We start from the raw sequence: 20,220 nt of genomic DNA, 5'->3' as shown, positions 1-20,220 counted from the left end.
AAAACCCAAGGTCTTTTTCTTTCATAAAAGGGGATCTTTCAAGACCTCATTTTCTCCTTAGCCCAGGCTTGAATAAAAATCTGTGTGTGTAGCAGAGAAAGAGAAAATGGGAGACAGTGGAGCCCACCTGGGCCAGGGGCCTTGACCTGTCTATCTCCTTCCATCCCTCTCCATCCTCGGAAAGGTCTGGCTAGCCTGTTTCACAGCTACATTTACACTTGGGCTAGTTCTGTACCATGGCTTCCTATAAATTATAAGACAGCTGAAGGTGGCATGGGAAGAACAGGAGTCACCCCTGCCTCCATTTAGTCAGCTATATATAAATTCATTTTCCTTTACAATACAAACACAATAAATTTCTCAAAACTTTCAACGATTGTGCTAATGTTTAAGTTATTTATTTAAAAAATATTGCAAAGAACTTAAACAGTTGCTTTGTAGATTAAAAAAATTCAGAAAAATACTTAGCTTACTGATGTTACAGAAGCTATTATTTAATACTTATGTTCATGCTTTTGATTAAAAAAACTTTAACAAAAGCAGTTTTGTTTTTCAGAAGTTATCATGAAGCTCAAAACAAAGCTATGATTAAAACTCTGTTCCATTATCCTCCCCCTGATACAGAATACAGCAATGACTACTTAGTTGTGGGCTCAATACAACATGAAAATGCAAAACATTTGTTACCAATTTTAAAAAGTCAATATTGTATTAGAAAATCATTAAACCAAATGTTAACTCCACACCCATAATATAAACTAGATAACAATGTACAAATTAACTGCTATTCTTATGCAATATGGCAGAGTTGTACAACTGTTTCTACCAGGACAACCCAGTGTGCATACACATGTCAAAGGCACACTACCAGAGAAGCAGCAAGCTGAGTGAGCATTTAACACCTAGGACAATGTAGCATATCCTTAGAGACCACATAAGAAAGCTGTAAATTGTAATTCATTTTAGAAAAGCATATCTTAAAAAAGTATACCTCTCTACCTATCAGTTTAATCAGTTATATAGTCTTGTCTAGCATATTTACTGTTAACTGTATTTTTCCATTTTCTTGAACTGTTTTAGTAATAATGCATATACTAAATATATAACAATATTTTTACAGTTATATTAATAAGTAAACAGCATTTATGCCTGCCTAGATTTTAATATGCAATCAAAGTATTCACTTTTAAATTCCAAGTTAGCAAAAGTACTATATATTCTTTTTTTGTGGTATGGTCACAGCAAATAGTAACAACATATCCATCCAGTTGTTTATTATGATTTGTTACTATGGGAGAGGAACATGATATAAGTACATTATAATTTCAAAAAAAATTCAAATAAAAAACTCAAGTACCTCAGAGGAATAACTGGCTAACTACAACTGTGTCTACTGTTTAGGTTCACCTAATAACTATTAGTTACAAAACATTTTGTATGAAGAAAGGAAAAATGATGTCCATTTATTTACAGATGGTAAGATCTTCATGTTATCAAATGTATTTTTTTAGTAGCTCTGAACTAAATAATCCTCTCAAAAGAAAAAGGAAAGAAAAAGAAATTTCAAGGTATAATCACACTATTACAGTTTAATTATAGACTTCTTTAGATTTGCAAAATTTCGTTTATTGATATATAATTCACAAAAAGAGAAAATACACATATTCAAAATGTTTCCTGTAGGTAAATCAGTTTCAACTAACTCTAAGATGGACTTCTTTTAACTATCATAGGAGAATCATAGGAAATGTCTCTTCAGTAACTGGTCATATAATGTATGATATGATATAATATATCATATAATGTATAACATGATATGCAAGAGTCAGACTCGCATCTCAATATCCACTTCAGAGGAGAAAGCTCCAAGAACATGATGCAAAGATATTGTTCCTTTACTTTTAACATAGTTCTCTAAACATTAATTAAAGTTTATGATATCAAATGGATTTGCACAAAGATAGGCAAACTTCAATTATTTTATTGGTTATATAATACTATGAAACTTTAGTAATAAAATAGTAAAGAGCTTTAACATATACAAACCTCATTTAGACATCGTTTCTTTGTGAATATATTTCTGATAAAAGTTTCTTGAATTTCTTCCTGTTTCACCAAGTACTGCCAAAGCCTCTTCACAGACAGTGCGAGGTGATTTTTGGATCTGTAGGTACAGTGCATTAATTATTTACCTCAAAGATTTCTGATTAACTTCCCAAGTCCTTAGAACTGTACCAGTGTTTATTAGAATAAATTGGCTAGGATCACACCTCATGACCTAAGAAAGCAGCCAAAGAGCGTTCTCACAGAGGATCATGCAACGGATAGTTTAGGACTAGTGGACAATGTGATTCCTGTTCGTCTGTCACTGCAGTGGGAAAGCAGACAAGTTGACCATCACTAATCTGAACGTTTTTTGGTTCTGGGTTTGGTTTGTGGTTTTTGAGACAGTGTCGTAAAACTATGGTAGGACTGGAACTCACTAGTGTAGACCAGGTTCAAACTCAGAAAGACCCACCTGCTTTTTGTCTCTGCCTCCTTAACACATGCATCTCCATGCTTGGCTAAAATGTAATACTTTTGAAGAGATGATATGACATCCAAAATGTTTTAGGATTTAGAGCATAACGGATTCTGCACTAGAGATTCTTATACAAGCATTTACTGACATTGTAAAGCATTATTTTATGTCTTATCCTAATATAAAAATGGTATTTGTAGCTATAGGCTAAAAAAATTTTACTGACAAAAAACAGGAATAGGGCTGAATTCGGCAACAGGGGTTGGCCATAATTTCCTGAACCTTAAACTAGGGACAAGGAACTTCTTAAAAAGTAGTGTCTCCTAGACGACAACTAGAAGCAGAGTGTTTCTGTTGTTTGTTTTTGTTGTTTGTTTTGTTTTAGTGTGTCTATGGATGCAGTAAGTCTATAACCTTCATGTTCCTGGCCAAAAGTGCTTCTGCAAGAACAGAAGTAATGACATTGAAGAACTAAATACACTATTAAGTATACATTTATTCAGGAAAACATTTTCTAGATAAAACAAGTATTGTATAAACTTACTTATAGGTCAATCATTTTCTTCTCCTGGATAGTAAAACATCTGCTGAATAGTTTATTCTATTGCAGAGTAGGAGTTCAATAAAAGTACACGCCTCAAGCTACATCTAGCTAGTCTGCCCCATATTTTGAAAAACTCATGTTTACCGGCTCATAGCCAAGCCTCCTTCATTACATCTTCTGTGTGGTTGCTTTCACTCTGCAATGCCAAAGTTAACTAGTCACAACAAGGAATCCTGAAAAGCCTACAATACTTAACTTACTATCAGGACTTTCAACAAAAGTTTGATAACCTACAAGCATTACACCGAAGACACAGACATGTTCCTAGAACAAAACGTTAAGCATTGCTGGGCAGTGGTGGCACACGCCTTTAATCCCAGCACTTGGGAAGCAGAGGCAGGCGGATTTCTGAGTTCCAGGCCAACCTGGTCTACAGAGTGAGTTCCAGGACAGTCAGGGCTACACAGAGAAACCCTGTCTCGAAAAACCAAACAACAACAACAAAATCGTTAAGCATGGACTATAAGTATGTTTTTTTTCTCTAAACACTACCCAAGGACAGCCTGAGTCTCCAAAACTCTTTATTATTATTATTAAGACAATAACAATAAAGCAACAACAAAACAATATCCACGGTAAAACCTACTTGAAAGGAGTGTTTGTAGGTTCTAGTAAAGCTTTGTGACGGAGTATTGCAGGGCCTGCAGACGCACTCTCTTCACAAGTGTGACTTGAGATATAGTTTGGAGGTGGTCCACCATGGATCTCAAGGCGCCGGAGAAGAACTTGTTCCCAGCACTGAAGAGTTTTTAGAACTGCATGACAAAGAGGTGAACTAACTGGTAGTTCTAAAAAACAAAAACATAATTGATAAATGATGATATTCTACATAGAATGTTTCTGAGAAAGCAAAAGATATTAATAAAATATAGTAGAATATGTGGGCACAGAATCTGATATTTTAAAGAAAACATGTCATAAAGTCTATATGACTATTTCAACATTACTACTTATGAATTTAATTTCACATGAAAATGATTTTGAAGATTACAAAAATGTTTATGAAAGAAAAATTCAGTACTTTAATCTTTGAAACAAGCCAGACTGTCATCTACAATTTTTGTTTAAAAAAGAAAATAATAAGCAAGCTTATATAATCCTTACCATGAAACGAAATACTAATTTAACTATTTTTGTTTATCTATTCACATTTAATAATGGTCTTGATTTATAATTCTGAAAATTACATACTGATTTATTACAATAGAATGAATATAAACTTTCCTTCCTCTATTATCCCAACATAGTCACAAAATTTTTATCATTAAACTGATATTTTACGGTTTACTTTTTAGTGTATGATTAAAACACAGTTCACAGCTGAAATGTCTCGCATAAGACCACATTTCCTTACTTTCTGTACAACCATCTCCTACTGTGGAACTCATCACTATTCTTGAAGGTTTATAGGTTTAGTATTAAGTTCCAGGTAGAGATACAGTCTCAATATAATAATATCATGTACAGAGCCTTTGATTTCTCAAACATTTCCCTCCTCAGTAGGTATGGTAAGAACATTTAAAAATAGTTTATACCTGACAGAAATGCATCCTTTACTACAGAAACTCATTTAAACTTTTTATTTATTTAGAATACACATAAAGAATAACAATTGGCATCGAGCCATACTAAGATGTTTATTACCTGCAAGATCATGACCTGCAAAGGGATAGAAAGTCTTCAAATTGTTGAGCACCAACTGGACCATAGCCAATCTCATCAAAGACCAACTAAAAATAAAAAACGTCCCCATTAAAGATTTACATGAGATCTATAAATGATGCCATCCTTTAACGCAACAATTTCCTAACAGGAATTAGTTTGAAGATACACATCTGCAAAACCTAAATCATATACACATGTAACTAATAATTCATGTCAGCATTAACCAAAACAGTGAAAATAATGTAAATGCCTGTCAGGAGACAATAACGATAGTTTTCAAGGATGCAATTTTAAGGTAACTATAAAAATGAAGTATAATATTTATAAAACTACAGTGTGCAACAGTAATTGAACAGCAAGCTTCAGAGCATCATATATGATTGTGTTGTCTTCTATGTAAGAAAGCAGGGGAAATACAGAGGTACTTATTTCTGTAATCAGAAGGACATAGAAACTAGTAAAAATGGCTATCTTTGCAAGTGCCAGAGAAAACTGAGTAGAAACAAGAAATGAGGCGCTTGACTTTATATTTTTTTATAGTCCAATTTAAAATTATTTCTCCATCTTTAATTTTGAGTACATGTTTATGACTTATGGTACTAGTTTTAAATTATCAATTGTGCAAAATGCACACACTATAAAGTTTAGCAGTGTAACCTTCTCAAAGCAGTACATGCACACTGTTTTGGAACCATCACCACCATCATTCTGCACAACTTCTCATGGGACCTATATAATTCTCTCAATTTCTGTGAATTTGACCATTTCATGCATTTTATAAAGTAGAATTAAAATACACTATTTTATTTCTCTTTGTATAATGCCCTCAAAATTCATCCACGATGCAGCATAAATCAGAATTCTCTTCCTTTGTAAAATAATTTTCTAATTACATACATAACACATTTTGCATATTCAGTCCCCCTGTCAGACACTTAAATTGCTTCAATCCACTGGCCTTTAACCTGCTGTCAACTAGATGTACAACCACATGTTTGTGCTTACTTTCAAGTCTTTTGGTATATATCCAAAGCAGAATTAACATTTTATACAATAGAGTAAGTTTTTAAATAAACTACATTATCATTTTCCAAAGTGACTGTACCATTTTATAGTCTGACCAAAAGAACACAAAGGCTCTAATTTCCCTCCAGTTTGGCCAATACTGCCATTTAGTTATTTTTGTAGTAGCTACCTTAATGGGTGTAAGATACCATCCTTCCCACTCTGGTTTTCATTAACCTTTCCCTAATAACCAGAATATTTTTCCAGTGTTTATCAGTCATCTGCATGCCTTCTTTAGAGAAATACCTATCTATTCACGTCTTTTGGCCATCTTCCCCTCACCCTTCCATTTATCCAATACTGAAGATTAAACACAGGGCTTCACACATCTAAGAAAATGTTCTACAACTGAGCTACATCTCCAGTTCAGGCCAGTTTTTAAATAGATTTCCTTCTTAAATTGTTGGGCTATACAATTTGGCTTCTGAGTCATACATATGTTTATATAGTCAAAAAGTAAACCTAATTTGACAGGAAAAAAATACACTAGAAAGCAAAATCTCTTAATTTTTCAATAAAGATTTACTGGTCCAGAAATCTGCTTATTTCCTTTCAAACTACTGTTAACTCATCATTAAGATGCCATGTCTTAATAAAATGTATTGCTGCTCCAATGTAAACATATGAATAAGATCACTCATGAATATAAAGCCAGTGAACCTTTCAAAATGCTTTTGAGTATAGTGAATACTTAAAGATTTTTATAATCACAGATGCTTTTTAAAGACATCTAGAACTAGAGGTCTATCAACAGGCATTTGAAGTTCACAGTTAAAGTCTTAAGATTTACCTTATGGGCCCAAATCAAAGCCTAATATGGAAGATTTGTACAACATGCTAGAAATTAAAATGATTTACCAAGAGATAAACAAAAGTTAATTGAAAACTTACTGTTTTAGAAAAGAATTTGGCAATTTCAACTAAATAGTGTATAATAAATCAATAAATTATTTCACATTACAGTACCTGAATGAATTTGAGTTTGAATGCTCATGGAGCCGGAGACCAGAAGGCAAAACATCATCATCGTCCTCTTCTTCTTCATCATCACTTTCTAGACTTTCCTCAGAATCATACTCTGCTCTACTTTGGGAAGGTGGTAGAAAAGGCTGAAAGAAAAATTATATATATTATCACCCAAATATCTGATTTGATGCTTTCAAACATATAATTCATGGCATTTGTGAATATTTCACTGTAAGCAAAGTACCTATTATTTACCACAGTATACCTTTGAAATAAGATTTTATCTATTCACTCAGTAAACAAAAAGATTCTTCAGAATGTGCCCCACAAGTCTACTTGAGATAGATCTGCCCCACCCCACATTCCTCTGTCAAGGTCTTTCTAAGCAGCCCAGTCTTAGACTTGTGACCTACTTGCTTTAACCTCTCAAGTGCAGGAAAATACAAGCATTTGCAAGAATAAATTGGCTTGATAGTACAATGTTTAAAAGAATCACAGCCAATGATATCATAAAGAATTTTATATTTTAATGGTAAAGATAAGCAAATTGCTAAAAAATTAAGTAAAATTTATATATTAAATGTTACAAAGAAAAAAGTAAAGATGGAGAAAAGTGGAAGCTGACCACAGAAGGCCTCTTTGACAAGTGGCATTTAAGCAAAACCTAAAGGAAAAAAACGTTACCAGCCTAAAAATAATAACTGGGCTAATAAAGTCTGACTAAACAATAATCTCATATATAGAGAAAACAATTCTCCAAAATCAACGATTAAATAAAGACAGAGAGGAAGAAAGAGACAAATTTCCTACATTATCTAATCTCTGATGCATGAAGCTTAACAGGCCAGTGGAGTGGGACCATCAGAGATTAGACCAAAGTTAATTACTATAAGGTTGTTTGGAAAATATCTAAATGTTGAAAATGTGAGGGATTTGGCAATTAACATAAAAAAGCAGTAGAAATAGCCCCTGTTCTGTAGAGTAGTGTAGGACTGAAAAACTGATCATTAAGTAGAAATTCTAAAAACAATGTTAATAATTAGGAAGAAAATAAAAATGTTCTGTGACCTTTAACAAAAGTATTTGTCAAAAGCAACGGTTAAGACAGCTAAGAATGCACTATGCTACATCAATGCATTCTAAGCGTTAGTAGATTACAGAAGTAAAATGTGTAACCTTATCCATTCATTGAGATCCATAACTGAAAGATTACATGTGAGATTAAAGGCTTCTCATGAAACTGTTCTTATGGCTTAAAAATAATTTTTTTGTGTGTGTCTATTTGTGTGGGTATGCACATGTGGAGGCAAGGTCACTGTTGGGTGTCTTAATCATTGTCCTCCACCTTAACTTTTGAGACAGATTCCCTCACTGAATCTAGAGCTCATGATTTCAGCTGGACTGGCTAGCTGAAAAGACCCTGGGAACAACTGTGCATGGTTACTGAGTTAGTATGTACATTGCTCTGCGCCTGGCTTTTGGGTGGATTAAGGAATCCATGTTATTGTCGATACATAGCCCTGAACGACAAGAAGATTCTTCCATCGTATGTTTTCTTATTCTTTTTTAACTCTTTTAAAAGAGAAGAGTTTTATGTTATATATGTGGTGGTTAGGCTCCCTTAGGCTCATAAATTTGAATGTTTAGACAAGATTAGGAGATGTAACCTTGCTGTAGTAAATGTGTCCCTGGGTGTGGGCTTTGAGGTTTCAAATGCCCAAGTCTGGACCAGGCTCTTTCTTCTGTTGCCTGCAGATCTGGATACAGAAATCTCTGTCCTTTGCACCATGTCTGCCTCCATGCTGCCTCGCTCCCTGCCATGATAATGGACTAAACCTCTGAAACTGTAAGCCCCATGCCAATTAGATGTTTTCCTTTATTAAGAGTTGATGTGGTCATACTATCTCTTCATAGGAAGAGAACACTAAGACAATGTGTACGTGTGTATAAATGTATGTGGATGTGCTACATGTATGCCCGTGCCTCCAGAGGCCAGAACAAAGGGCTGGATTACCAGAAGCTGCAGTTACAGGCGGTAACCTCTCTGACAAGGATTCTGGGAATTAAACTTAGGTTTTAGTTTGAGTTTCTATTGCTGTGAAGAAACACCACGACCATGGAAACTCATAAAGAAAAACATTTAAGCTTTATAGGTTCAGAGGTTTAGTCCATTATTATCATGGCAGAAAGCATGTTTGCAGGCAGGTGTGGTGCTGTTGTAGGCAAGAGTGACAGATGAGAGTTTTACATCTGTATCCACAGGCGGCAGGAAGAGTGAGCGACACTGGGCCTGGCTTGAGCTTCCTAAACCTCAAAGCCTACCCAGTGACACAATTCCTCCAACAAGGCCATATCTACTCTAACAAGGCCACATGTCCTAATCCTTTCAAATAATGCCACTTCCTAAGAGCCTATGGGGACCATTTTTATTCAAACCACCACAAGCAGTAAGCAGTAGTAACTACTAAGCCATCTCTCCAGTCCTCTGCAGATCTGTTCAAATGTTTCTCACCCACTCTACTGTAATTGATTATGTAAGCTAGTGTTTCCCTAAAAATTGAGGCACAAATGATTGTTATATATTATATGGAGACCATTTTAAAAAATAATTCAACAGAGCTATATTTTAACATGTTAAAAAAGAAATATTGCCAACCACTAACACCAACCTAAGCAGCAGGAAAGGATATAAAGGACTTTTCCAGTCCCAAGGTGGGAAAGTGGACAGGAAAAAAAAAAAATCCTACCAGTCCTCGAGCTTGCCCTAAAATCAGGCCCACACAATCCCTCTAACTTCCAGCCACCCCGAAAGCTTCCCTCCCCTCCAAGAAACCCTATATTAACCATGTGTTCAGCCCAGTTCTCTGCTGTTTCTCTCCTGAGCAGAAGCAGTCACCCTCCTGGGATTTTGGAATTTTACCACCCAATAAATGTCTTGTGTGAGGTTTGTCGTGCAGTGTGATTTGATGTATTGCTTTGCTACTAAATGCCAGGATATCTTTCCCATCCAAGCTGTAACACTTACAAATATAGCTTCTAAAAATGTATAGTTGGAGGCTGGGGCAATAACTCAGTTATTAAGTTGCTTGCTATGTAAATACAGGGAATAAATTCAGAATCAATGTAAAAAAAGGTCAGGTGTTGTGGTATGTATCTTAGCACTAGAGAAGCAGAGACCCGTAGATCCCGGGACTTAAGGTCTAGCAAGCCTAGTCTACTTTGCAATTTCCAGGCTAGGGAGAGATACCCTGTCTCAAAAATAAGGTTGTTAACACTTGAAAAATGACACCAGATGTTATTCTCTGTATACATGTGCATGTGTACCACTCCCCTACACATGCATACATACCAGAGCATTGATATGCAAATGCAAGCGCGCGCGCGTGCGCACACACAAACCATGTACAACTAAAAGGTTTAACTTACAAGTTCATTGACATTATTTAACATGAAGGTAGCTTTAAAAAAATGAAACCTCAACTTTAAATTATTAAAGATATATTAAAGGAAATAACATATAAAAATAAATAGAAATGAAAAACTTTACTTTTGGCTATCTATGTATTGGGGAAATACAGAAAGCAGTAAAACCAAAACTGATGTAGCATGATTGAAATATTAGTTACAGTATGATTACAGTTTTTTGTTCATGTAAACTAGCTGTAGATCAAAAAGTACTTGCATTATTCATATGTAATCATGGCATGTAAGGTACCTTTTCTGTATACTGGCAAACTGACAAACTTGGTAAGTTTCACTCCTTTACATTAAAAAATTTTTTTTTGTTTATGAGTACACTACAGCTGTCTTCAGACACAATAGAACAGGGTATTGGATCCCTGTTATAGATGGTTGTGAACTCAGGACCTCTAGAAGAGCAGTCAGTACTCTTATTCCCTTAGCTCTCTCTCCAGCCCACTTCTTTACATTTTAAATATTGTACCTTTAATGTACAGTTTTTGACATCTGAAATATTTTCATTCTTTCTTCAACACTCCCTTCTATACTTATGCTGACTAGCTTTACTAAATTCTCTTTGCATAAACTTTCAATTATCACCAGTGTTACTATTCACAATTAGCTTTTATATCACTTCAATTTAATTTGAGATGACTTCTTAGTATTATTACTTTTCAGGATTGTGTTGTTATATCTTTCATTTTTGTTGCCAATTCCCTCTTCTGATTATAAAATATCTTATGGGAGATAAGAAATCAAAATAATACATGCTATGTTATTTGTATGTGAGATGAATCACAGACACTAAAGGGTTTTGAAAGAAGTAAGGTAACCGTTCGCTTATCATAGCATGCATCTGTTATCACACAGTGATGTGTGGAATGAAGAGCCAGTAGGGAAGTCTGCGTTTTATGCAATTACAAATATGTAATTTAGTGTAGAAAGTTAAAGTTGAGATAATAATGTTATTTAACTAAATGCTGGTAAATAAAAATTTGTATCTGTAAAACAATTCAGGGTGGCCTCAATGTTAAAAATGAATGAGGTACTATGGAGTTAGTGGTACAAAGCTCATATAAGGTTCTAAGTTAGATTTACAAGACTGTAGGGAAAAAAAAGATTGAAAAGGAAAAGCAGCAGAAATTGAATAGGGATAACAGACGATCAGAACACGCTGACTCCTTGATTCTGGGCCAGTATTAAGTGTATTATATTAAGATGTTAACTAACTACTCTTTTTATCTTACTTAACTTTAGTTTGAAGTGGAGAGGCCTAATGTGTATAATATATATATATTCCCTTAAAAGCTGATTAGATGTATAATTAAAATAGTTCAGTTTTTTCTTGCTTTTTATATTGTTGAATATCTTGACACAAGTTAAAAATTTTAAAACTAGCATAGGAAAATACTTAGAAGTACCAAGAGCTAATCATTTATCTTTAAACCCAACTGTTCCCATTTGATTACATCCTTCTGTGTAGTGATGTTTTATTACCTTGGCTATGAAGTAGTCCCAGATACTTAGTTCAGGTGGGATGAACTTCTCCTTGACTGCAGGTGGCTCCTGATTCACAGAGGAAGAAGGTACAGGAGAAGATTCTCTGGCAGACACTTTTGATGGACTAATATGTTTGTTTTGTTTTTCTCCTTCAACTAGTAAAGAAATGAAAAAAATTATTATTAGAAATACTACCTCCAATTAACATCTTTAGATAAAAGCTAAATGTAACTACGATAGGATACAAAAGCTAAAATATGATTATGAAAGTACAGAGCAGATGAAAAGCAGACAAAAGGAAGGAGGCAAAACATCTCTGTATAGCAACCTGTGCTTTTACTCTATCTTGTCCAAAATTACCTGAATGGCTATTTATCTATTGTATGTAGTGTATAAGAGATGTAGTATCTGCCTACCAAAAAATTCCCCCTACAGTTTAGTTAGGATTATGACAACAACTTCCCAAATCCTTTTACTTTGTGTTTTTAGGGGGTAGGGGTTTGCTGGGCACTGAACTAGAGATTTAAGCATGCAAGCATATATTCTACCAGTGAACTACCCCCAACAAGCTCTAAAAAGAGAGAGAGAGAAAAAATAGATGGGGCTGGAGAGATGGCTCAGTGGTTAAGAGCACTGACTGCTCTTCCAGAGATCCTGAATTCAATTCCCAGCAACCACATGGTGGCTCACAACCATCTATAGTGAGATTTGGTGACCCCTTCTGGTGTACTTGAAGACAGCTACAGCGTACTCATATAAATAAAATAAATAAATCTTAAAAAATAAAAAGACAAATGAAATACAAATCAAAAATAATGCCACAGTTCAGACTGCTCATGAACAAACTGGTCTTATTATACATTTAAAATATTTTTATTGGAAAATTTTAACTTCCATAATTAAATTATACTTGTTATAAGTGGGCGAGAGAGAGAATTTCTAGTCATTAGAATTACACAGAAGAGAAAATGCTATCTTTGTGTCAATTTTTTCAAGCCTCTAAAGTTAGAGACCATTCTTTCAGTATTTGCCCTAGAAAGTAAAAATTATATGGGAGTTTCTAAAACAGATTTATATGGTGCCAGTGATCAAAGCCAAGGCCTGCACATGCCATGCAACTACTGCATCTCTGAGCTACATATCCATAGGATATAGAAATACTTAATCAATACTAAGTCATAGACAAACAAGGATCTTGTAACCATAAGCATGACCTAATAGGCAAACAGTTCACATGAAGACATAACAATATTTTTCCTCTAATGGTTCGAATGAGATTTACTTACCTCCCCAAATGATCTAAGTATTTGTGCCATAATTACAATTTTAATTTATTACTTGCAACTATTCAACTTTAAAATACAACATGCACATGCAATATATCAAGCAACAATAACCTGAGTTTAATGTAGTAATTATATGACTTTGGAAGAGAGGAAAGAATGACATATTAATATTCTAAGATATTATACATTAGTGGTTCCACTGGTATTCAGGTATTAAATAATTATGTTTACACATTTAGATTTGTATGAAAGTTTCCATTTACTTACATCTGATAATCTACAATCAAGTTTCCAATACACACATTGTATATATTAATACACATTCTAAAACTAAAATGGAATAGAAACAGGATATAGGCCTTATGATTTATCTAAGAGGAATGGAGAGGGTAAAGTGTAACTAATAAAAAAGAAAGGCATGCAAGGATGGGGAAAAGCCAGATAGGATCCAGAAGTAACATGAAGCTTAAAAACACAGTTCTTGAGCCGGGCGTGGTGGTGCACGCCTTTAATCCCAGCATTCGTGAGGCAGAGGCAGGCGGATTTCTGAGTTCGAGGCCAGCCTGGTCTACAAAGTGAGTTCCAGGTCAGCCAGGGCTACACAGAGAAACCCTGTCTCAAAAAACCAAAAAAAAAAAAAAAAAGAAGAAAAAAAAGAAAAAGAAAAGAATGTGCTTAAAACTAAGATTTCAGAGTTTTATTTCACATGAGCAGCCATCATTGTGCTCTTTTCTCCTAGATGCTATTGGTCAACAGCTTTTCAGAGTATCTGCTTCACAGAACAGGCTATTTCTGTCTGCCATTACTCCACAATGTGCTTCCCTTCCCCCTCAGTCTCTCCATTCTCTCCCTTTATTCCTCTCTTTTCCTCCCTGTTCCCTTCCAAACTGGATTAGTTTTGGAACCAAATACCTGTCTTAATCAACTGATAATCATGTAGGTGCACTTGGTGTGACTTCTGTGACTATGTCCAGTTTCTCAGTGCGCAAAGATGGGTAAACGTATAACCTAGGTTGGATATGTTTACATCTAACTCTACAACTAGGTAACTGTGTTTTCAATATTTGGTTGTCATATCCCCACTCCAAAAGGATAAACATAAGATAATTTTTGGTTACTTGATTATTTTTGATTATTTGAGAATGGTTAGTATTAACATTTATGAAGATTCTTATGTACAACTATACAATGTTACTTTTGCCCAAAACAACAAATCTTAGTATATAAATAAGAATCAACCTAAACTTTGTGTAAGGCTCTTCATATTTACCTGTGCTCAGCATAAATATGTAGAACTGTGACTACTAATGTGTCTCAGTGGTAGAAGCTTGCCTCACACGCACATGGTTCTGTGCTCAATTTTAGTTTCAAAGAAAAAGAACGAGCTGGAGCTAAGGTCAGGTAACACTATACTTTTCATCTTAAAGCATATATTAACATTGTCTAGTAGAACTTATCCCTTTCAGTATTTCATAGAAATAAAACTGGAATCTTAATTTTATTTTTCTAAAATATATTAAAAATAGAGCCAAAATTAATTTAACAATTATTTACTTAATCATTAACTTAATGATCTATGAGTTTAACTCCTGTTAGGTTTGAAATTTTTTTGTTGAATTCAGATATATGAAAAATACAATCAAGGTAATTTCACAGTTGTTAATTTTAGTTTATGATAAATATATCATGGGAAGTAACTTAAAAATTGTGAAAATTAAAATGTTTAATATTTTACCAAACAAGTAAATTTGATAAGCAACTCTGCACTTAAAATTTATAATTTTAAGGGGAAAAGGTAGAAGAAAATAATTTTAATTCAGAGCAAAAGCATTACGTAGACAAGTATAGTAGGTATATCAATAGCAGGTGAGACAGAGAGAAGTCTGTTTAGCAACTACATCTGCACTGGACCTTCCAATAGAAGAGCAAACTTCCTACCTAAGGGCTGACAAAATGACTTTGGGAGTGTGGAGGGAAGACAAGGTTTCACTACATGTAGCCCTGGCAGTCCTGGAACTCACTATATAATAGACCAGGCTAGCTGTGAACACATAGAGATCTCTCTGTCTCTGCTTCCAAAGTGCTGGGATTGAAAGACATGCATCATCATGCCTGGCTTAAGACCTATTTTTATATCTGAATTTTACTGAAATACAGCCATACTTACTTAATTTCTGCTATTGCTACTTTGGTGCCACAAGAGAAGACTGAGCAGTTACAAGATACCAAAAGATCTCTGTACCAACAAAGCTGGCTGAAGTTCCCTCAAAATTATGAACTGAATTTGCTAGACTCTCAGCATTAAAAATCAGGAGTTTAATCCTTGTCTATTTGAGGCTGTATCCTCCCTCTCCTGAGCTGTTGAAAAGGGGAAAGTATATGGATTAAAAAGTAACAGAGTGGCAGATAAATGAGCAAATAGTTTCAATGTGAGGATAAAGTAGAAACTAAGTTGCCAAGAATTTTGTTCTACAATCATGGGATTATAGCTTTGTGAAAAATATATGCCATTACTGCTTATAATGACCACTTTTCTTTCTTCAATTATAGAATAATACTTCAGGTCTAAAAATATTTCTTTATCAGAGTATGAACTCTAATGTTTTTGAAAACTTTTTTACAAGTTTATTTTATGTATTTGAATGTTTCACTTGCATGTACATTTTTTTGCTTGCAATATGTCTGTGAATCCTGGTGTGCCTCCTGCCTGCGAAAATCAGAAGAGAGTGTTGGTTCCCCTGGAATGTGAGTTACAGACAGTTGTCATCTGCCACATGGGTGCTGGTCCTCAAACCTGGGTTTTCTGAAGAAAAAGTGCTTTTATCTGTTAAGCCTTCTCTTTACATCTGCCACAATGATTTTTTAAAAGTAACAAATCCAAATCAAATTTTATTTTCCTGTAAGTCCTCATCATCCATCTGAACTCCCAAATCATAAACATCCAAACCTACAAGTGCAGATGTACGGTGCTTAAAGGGGGCAAGGAGGAAGGGGATTAAAATTCAGAGATAATCTTGCTGGGCTTCACTTATATATGTACCGACAAGGGTTTCTTCTAAAAAGCATTTAAAATTGTTTTCAAACTTGTACTCGACGATTTAATTTTACACATTTTAATAATTTTTAAATTTAATATCAATAAATTAGCAGGATTTCCAGTATTATAGACAAGCTTTAAAACTGAAAAACCAATACTGTCACATGTGTTAATAAATCACAAAAAAGATTTAAAAAATATCATGAAAATTATTTTCTAGTTCAAAAAGGTGGCTGTTGTAATTTTATTTAAATATAGTATATGTAGTAAGAGGATACATTTATTTAAAATATTTACTTTTCATGGTATTCTAAACACTTAGAAATTTAAAAACTCTAATAGCCAGTCATAATATGCAAACCATAAAGCAGCCTCATGGGAAATGCTTTCCCAATCATTTCAAGCCATACTGTGATTTTCTATGATCAGCACTAGCATTTGTTTCTTTTGGTTTTGTACACTTAGAAATATTACAGTTTAAGGGACAGAAAAAAAATATCAAAAACCAAGAATTTGAAACTAGAATGGAAGAGCAGAAACAGTTTTCTAAAATGCTAATCATTGTTTTAAATCAAAAATATGGCTTGATTAAAAGAAATATGTCAAATTTTCCTTAAATGCCAAACAAAACAAACTACCCCACTGTATGCAACCCTTGGAAAAACAACAACATAAAGCAAGCTAAACTGTAAGAGCCTATTTCTAAAGCTAAGATCTTGCCTGCAAGAGTGGGAAGGCTATGAGAACTGATGGCTGAAAGAGCTTTGGAAAAGCCCACACATTCCATGGAGAATACCACTACCTGGTGAGGGCTAGGCATAGCAAAGTGCCTTCCTGCCAAAGAAAGAAGAGAAAAAAATCTGTATTTGGTATGGAATAAAACCAAACTGTTTTTCAAAAGAAATAAAGATTGTAGTACTAAGAGACATTATAATTACATTGTATAGTTTAATTATCAGGAGTATCTAAAAGATTGAAAACTGCACAGGAAACTTTAAAACTTCATTTTTTACAACAATAGTACTTGTTGGTGGTCTCATACAACAAGAACTTTCTTACATAAAATTAAGATGTAATTACATTTAACAAAGTTATCATAAAATGAATAAAGCTTCAGCTTATAAAGACAGAACTGAGAGGAAGGTTAGAGTGGAAGGAAAGAATGGGAGGCAGGACGGGGTGTTGTGGGGGGAGTGCACAACAGGACAATGAAAACTTACCAGATAAGGCTTTTGAGTTTGTCTGTCCTTTGCTGGGAACATGTGCTCCTCCACCAAATACTGCAGACCACATTTTTTCATTTAGGGGGTGGGCTACAATCCGAAATAGCTCATTACTAGAGTGTGTTGCCAGCCCATGAATGAACAGACTAAGATATACTGCTGTGAGAATTTCACAAAGCAAGACTGTAAGTCCTGGCTGAGCTTCTTCACCAGAGGAATTCAAAAGCTGAATTAGACAATTTATTCCTAGGACAAATAAGAAAATTAGCTAATATTATCAAAAACAAGACAAAAAATTAAATACATTTTTCTACTTTTTGAGTTTTTAAAAAAATGCACTCAATCAACATTAAATACATTTCTGCTGGATTCATAACCAGTAGATTATTATTGTGGTTTAGGAGCAATTGATGAAACATTTTTTCAAGTCAGATAAACTTACGTAAAATCTCATAGATAAAAATTTAATACAACTGAAGAATATGTATTGAATTTACAATGGTGTCAATGCTATCAATATTTAACAATGATCATCAACTGGTAAAACTAAGGCAAGTTTGCTTTTTATCATATAACATTTCAAAAAATAATTCTTATATATGTAAATTATTTATACCTGGCCATTGAGCTGGTGATGTGTTGGGAGTTACTGATTCATCCAAACTTCCAGTTCTCAAAGAATGTCGATGGGCAAGAAGTACTGTTTGATAAACCATTCCAGTAAACTGATTTGTTTGAAATGAACTAAGAAAGGAGACAATATTTAAACCTAAGATGAATTTCATATATAATATTCCCATTCTTAGACACAATTTCTATGATACTTTAAAAATTTTATTTGTGAATTGTACTATTATATCTAAGTTATGTGTTCTACAGTGCTATATTCTATTAATACAGTATCCTTTAAAGTATACTTACATGTATTTTCTAAGCTAAATCAAATTTGACAAGTATCTAAGTATATTTATTTAGTGAAAGATAAGGAATATTTTAAGGAAGAAAAAAACCCACATCATTTTGGGCCACTAGAAACAAACTTGCATGTATGACTTTAAGGTACTTATTTGACTCAAAAAACAAAAACGAAACAACAAAATAAACTTATTTGATAAAAAAATGAAGTGAGTCTAGGCTCAATTTCATATTTACTGGCTAGCTCATCCACTATCTGGCTCTGAACCAGGCACTTAGCATATAATGGAGAAAACAGCTTCTACCTCCATAAAAGTTATAATAGGATGGAAGAATCGAACCTAATTAGTTTTTATCATATTGTTGTTGATGAAATTATACACATCACACTATTAAGGCAAAGAGGATAATCATCACACATTTAAGAACTTATGGAAAGATAAACAAATAACAGCTTAGCATAAAGGATTTTAACATTCTGATACCCAGCAGCAAAAAGATCTTATAAATGTGCTAGAAAATAGTTCTTCAAAAACTCCTATAATACATATTGAGTAAATGATTATATTGTGTACACTTAGATGATAGTGCCTTACAGCTGTTAGACTTGGCAAATCTCACTGGTCATACATTTTGAGACTTTTATAATTATTATTGGGCCTTATTTTTCAGATTTAAGATGGCAGGGTAATAATAAAAATTCCCTCTGCCTGTAGAAAGATTTATGACAAGAAGATAGAAACATTTTGATGAAACCAAACTAATACTCAATTGCATAAATTAACTCAGTTCAAAGAAATAAAACTGAAACTACGTTGGAAACATAAAAGTGTCATTGCCCATGGGCAGTTTATAAAGATGAACTGACAACCAAAAGCCAATACAAATGAGAACTGATGCCATATAAGAGATAACAAACACACCAAAACATCTCCACCCACAGAAGCAAACTTACAAGAACATTTAAAATGAATGTTATACTTTTAAAAAGTTTTCTAAAGTCAAAACACAAAGATAATGTACAAAATGGAAGAAATGATTAAAAGAGTTAGAGACTACATAGAGCAATAGGAACCTCCTGGCTTTCTCTCCACCCATGGATGTACATAATTCTTTATCAATGGATTGATTCCCTCTGAAAGAAGTCAGAAACCAGTTAAGAACTTCCTACTCACTAGACAACTGAGAAAACGTCTATCAAAAGGGTAGGAAAAGCTAAGGCACATTGAGGTATGGACTCATTTCACTACAAAATTATCTATCTATCTTCTTGTGAAGATATGGGTAGACCTCATATAATAGTCTCTAACTCTTAAGACTCTCCACAATTACTCTATTTAATTTTTTAAAATATTTTTTGAGAACTTCATAAGTACTGTTTACATCATATTACATCATACTTATCTCTCTTTTCACTCCAACTCTTCCTTTGTCCCTCCTACTCTCTCAAATTCATGACTTATTATTGCTATATGTTATTTGTATCTCTCTCCGTGTGTGTGTGTGTGTGTGTTTACACATACAATCTACTGAGTCCTACTAGTGGTTAGGGCTGATGGGTTGGGACTGGATAACCAATCAAGAGGTTTGTACCTGGAGAAAACTGATTCTATCTCAAAAGCCACTGACTGTTTTTCAGATCTTCATCTGCAGAGGTGGGGTAGTGAGAAATCCCCCTCTATATGCTGTTTAGGCACAACATTGCTGAGATCTCGTGGCTTCAGCTTCCTTCTTATGTCTAGAAGTCCTATCATGCAGCAGGAATCTGGGTTCTCTAGCACTGAACAACCTTTCTGCCTCCACTTGCATGACTTTCCCTGAGCCTTAGAAGTGAAGCTTGTGTTAAATATATGATTGGGGTTAGATACCACATGCTCAATTGTTATAATCTCAATTTATCAACGAAGGGAACCGAAACGATTAGAAACAAAAGGCCCCTCTAGCCTTAACAGGTAAAACAAGTACTACCAGGAAGTACT

The 20,220-nt window shown here is 34.1% G+C and overlaps 1 protein-coding gene across 4 annotated transcripts in view; it reads right to left on the bottom strand.

Annotated features, from left to right (window-relative positions):
• Positions 1-20,220, bottom strand: part of Dmxl1 (Dmx like 1) — a 129,757-nt gene that overhangs the window by 37,486 nt on the left and 72,051 nt on the right. For 2 of the 4 annotated variants that reach the window (XM_029471979.1, XM_029471981.1), the window contains exons 27-34: positions 17,943-18,070; positions 17,324-17,572; positions 16,824-16,937; positions 11,778-11,935; positions 6,822-6,964; positions 4,770-4,855; positions 3,712-3,913; positions 2,047-2,164 (exon numbers count right to left, since the gene is read on the bottom strand). In XM_029471979.1, the coding sequence (XP_029327839.1) occupies positions 2,047-2,164; positions 3,712-3,913; positions 4,770-4,855; positions 6,822-6,964; positions 11,778-11,935; positions 16,824-16,937; positions 17,324-17,572; positions 17,943-18,070 (1,198 nt within the window). The remainder of the gene's footprint in view (positions 1-2,046; positions 2,165-3,711; positions 3,914-4,769; positions 4,856-6,821; positions 6,965-11,777; positions 11,936-16,823; positions 16,938-17,323; positions 17,573-17,942; positions 18,071-20,220) is intronic. The other 2 variants (XM_021150434.2, XM_021150435.2) reach the window with 1 other exon arrangement.

The sequence above is a fragment of the Mus caroli genome, chromosome 18 (assembly GCF_900094665.2).
Source record: "Mus caroli chromosome 18, CAROLI_EIJ_v1.1, whole genome shotgun sequence".
NCBI lineage: Eukaryota > Metazoa > Chordata > Mammalia > Rodentia > Muridae > Mus > Mus caroli.
Note: the sequence above shows the minus strand (reverse complement) of the source record. Positions and strands in the feature narration are given on the sequence as shown.